The sequence below is a fragment of the Cephus cinctus genome, unplaced genomic scaffold (assembly GCF_000341935.2).
Source record: "Cephus cinctus unplaced genomic scaffold, Ccin1 Ccin1_scaffold0168, whole genome shotgun sequence".
Taxonomy (NCBI): Eukaryota; Metazoa; Arthropoda; class Insecta; order Hymenoptera; family Cephidae; genus Cephus; species Cephus cinctus.
In genome coordinates this window covers 3871564-3872528 of record NW_014332892.1, presented here as the reverse complement: position 1 = coordinate 3872528, position 965 = coordinate 3871564, and the positions used below count along the sequence as shown (strand labels likewise).

Here is a 965-nt window from a genome sequence, read left to right as displayed (position 1 = left end):
CCCCCCTCCCTCCTTCCCATCCGATTTATACTCGAATCCAACTCTACGATCTATTGTCTTTCAGTTGCCTACGTGGGACCGTCCATTCCTTTGGCACCGGCAAACGTTGCGACAAATGGCGGCGGATCGCCGTTACGTCCTAGAACGAGTCCTCCGCCACCTCCGCCACCGTCACAGGAGGGAACCGGCGACAATTCGCAGTCCAACCATCATCAGGTTAGTACGTATTCCATGGACGAAGACACATTTTATGTTGCTTTGATCGCGCCTCGACACCATTTATTTTTATTTTTTATTTCTTTACTAAACCATTTTCGAATTATTAATCATTAATATCATTAACAACATGACGAATTAGAGTCTGCAAGAACCTCGTTTTACCGTATCTTCCTTCTTTTTTTTTTTCCCCTTTTCGAGATGATAAATGTCCTCGTGCGTATGTCTTATTCGAATTCTCGAAAATTCAAGAAGAATCACATCGCGTACCAAATTCAATCGCGATTTACCCGTTTGTCTGGTTAACGTAAATTATCGAAATATATGAAATACTTATATCGTGACACGATCTTCGACGAAAATGCTGAAAGTTGCTATTTGCATATATACATTTGACTAAAGACAGAGAGAGAGAGAGAGAGAGAGAGAGAGAGAGAGAGGGAACGACGTATGATAAAAAGTAAAACTCCGATAACGTCGCTCGGTTATCAGCAACTGCGTCCTGCTAGGAAACGTGACCGATAAGCGAGTAGTCAACAACAGGATAAGGGCGTAATGATCGAGCCTGTGTGTCGAAGAGTCTTATCTAAAAAATCTCTTGACGCAATCGAACGTTATAGCGCCAACCGATAAGAGCACTCTTTTACTGATTACTCAGGGATTACGGAATTTTTTCCTTCCGCTACAATAGGCGTCGCGCGATCACTTGCTGACGTAAATTGCTATTTATCGATAATCCCCCCCCCCCC

General features: G+C 43.3%; 2 protein-coding genes across 8 annotated transcripts in view; both read left to right on the top strand.

Moving 5' to 3' along the window:
- The window catches only part of LOC107263885, a 41311-nt gene that overhangs the window by 26602 nt on the left and 13744 nt on the right, over positions 1-965 (top strand). The gene's annotated exons all lie outside the window — the stretch shown is intronic.
- LOC107263892 (interferon regulatory factor 2-binding protein-like B) overlaps positions 1-965 on the top strand; it is an 11139-nt gene that overhangs the window by 6692 nt on the left and 3482 nt on the right. For both annotated transcript variants that reach the window (XM_025081257.1, XM_015731562.2), the window contains exon 2: positions 65-216. In XM_025081257.1, the coding sequence (XP_024937025.1) occupies positions 65-216 (152 nt within the window). The remainder of the gene's footprint in view (positions 1-64; positions 217-965) is intronic.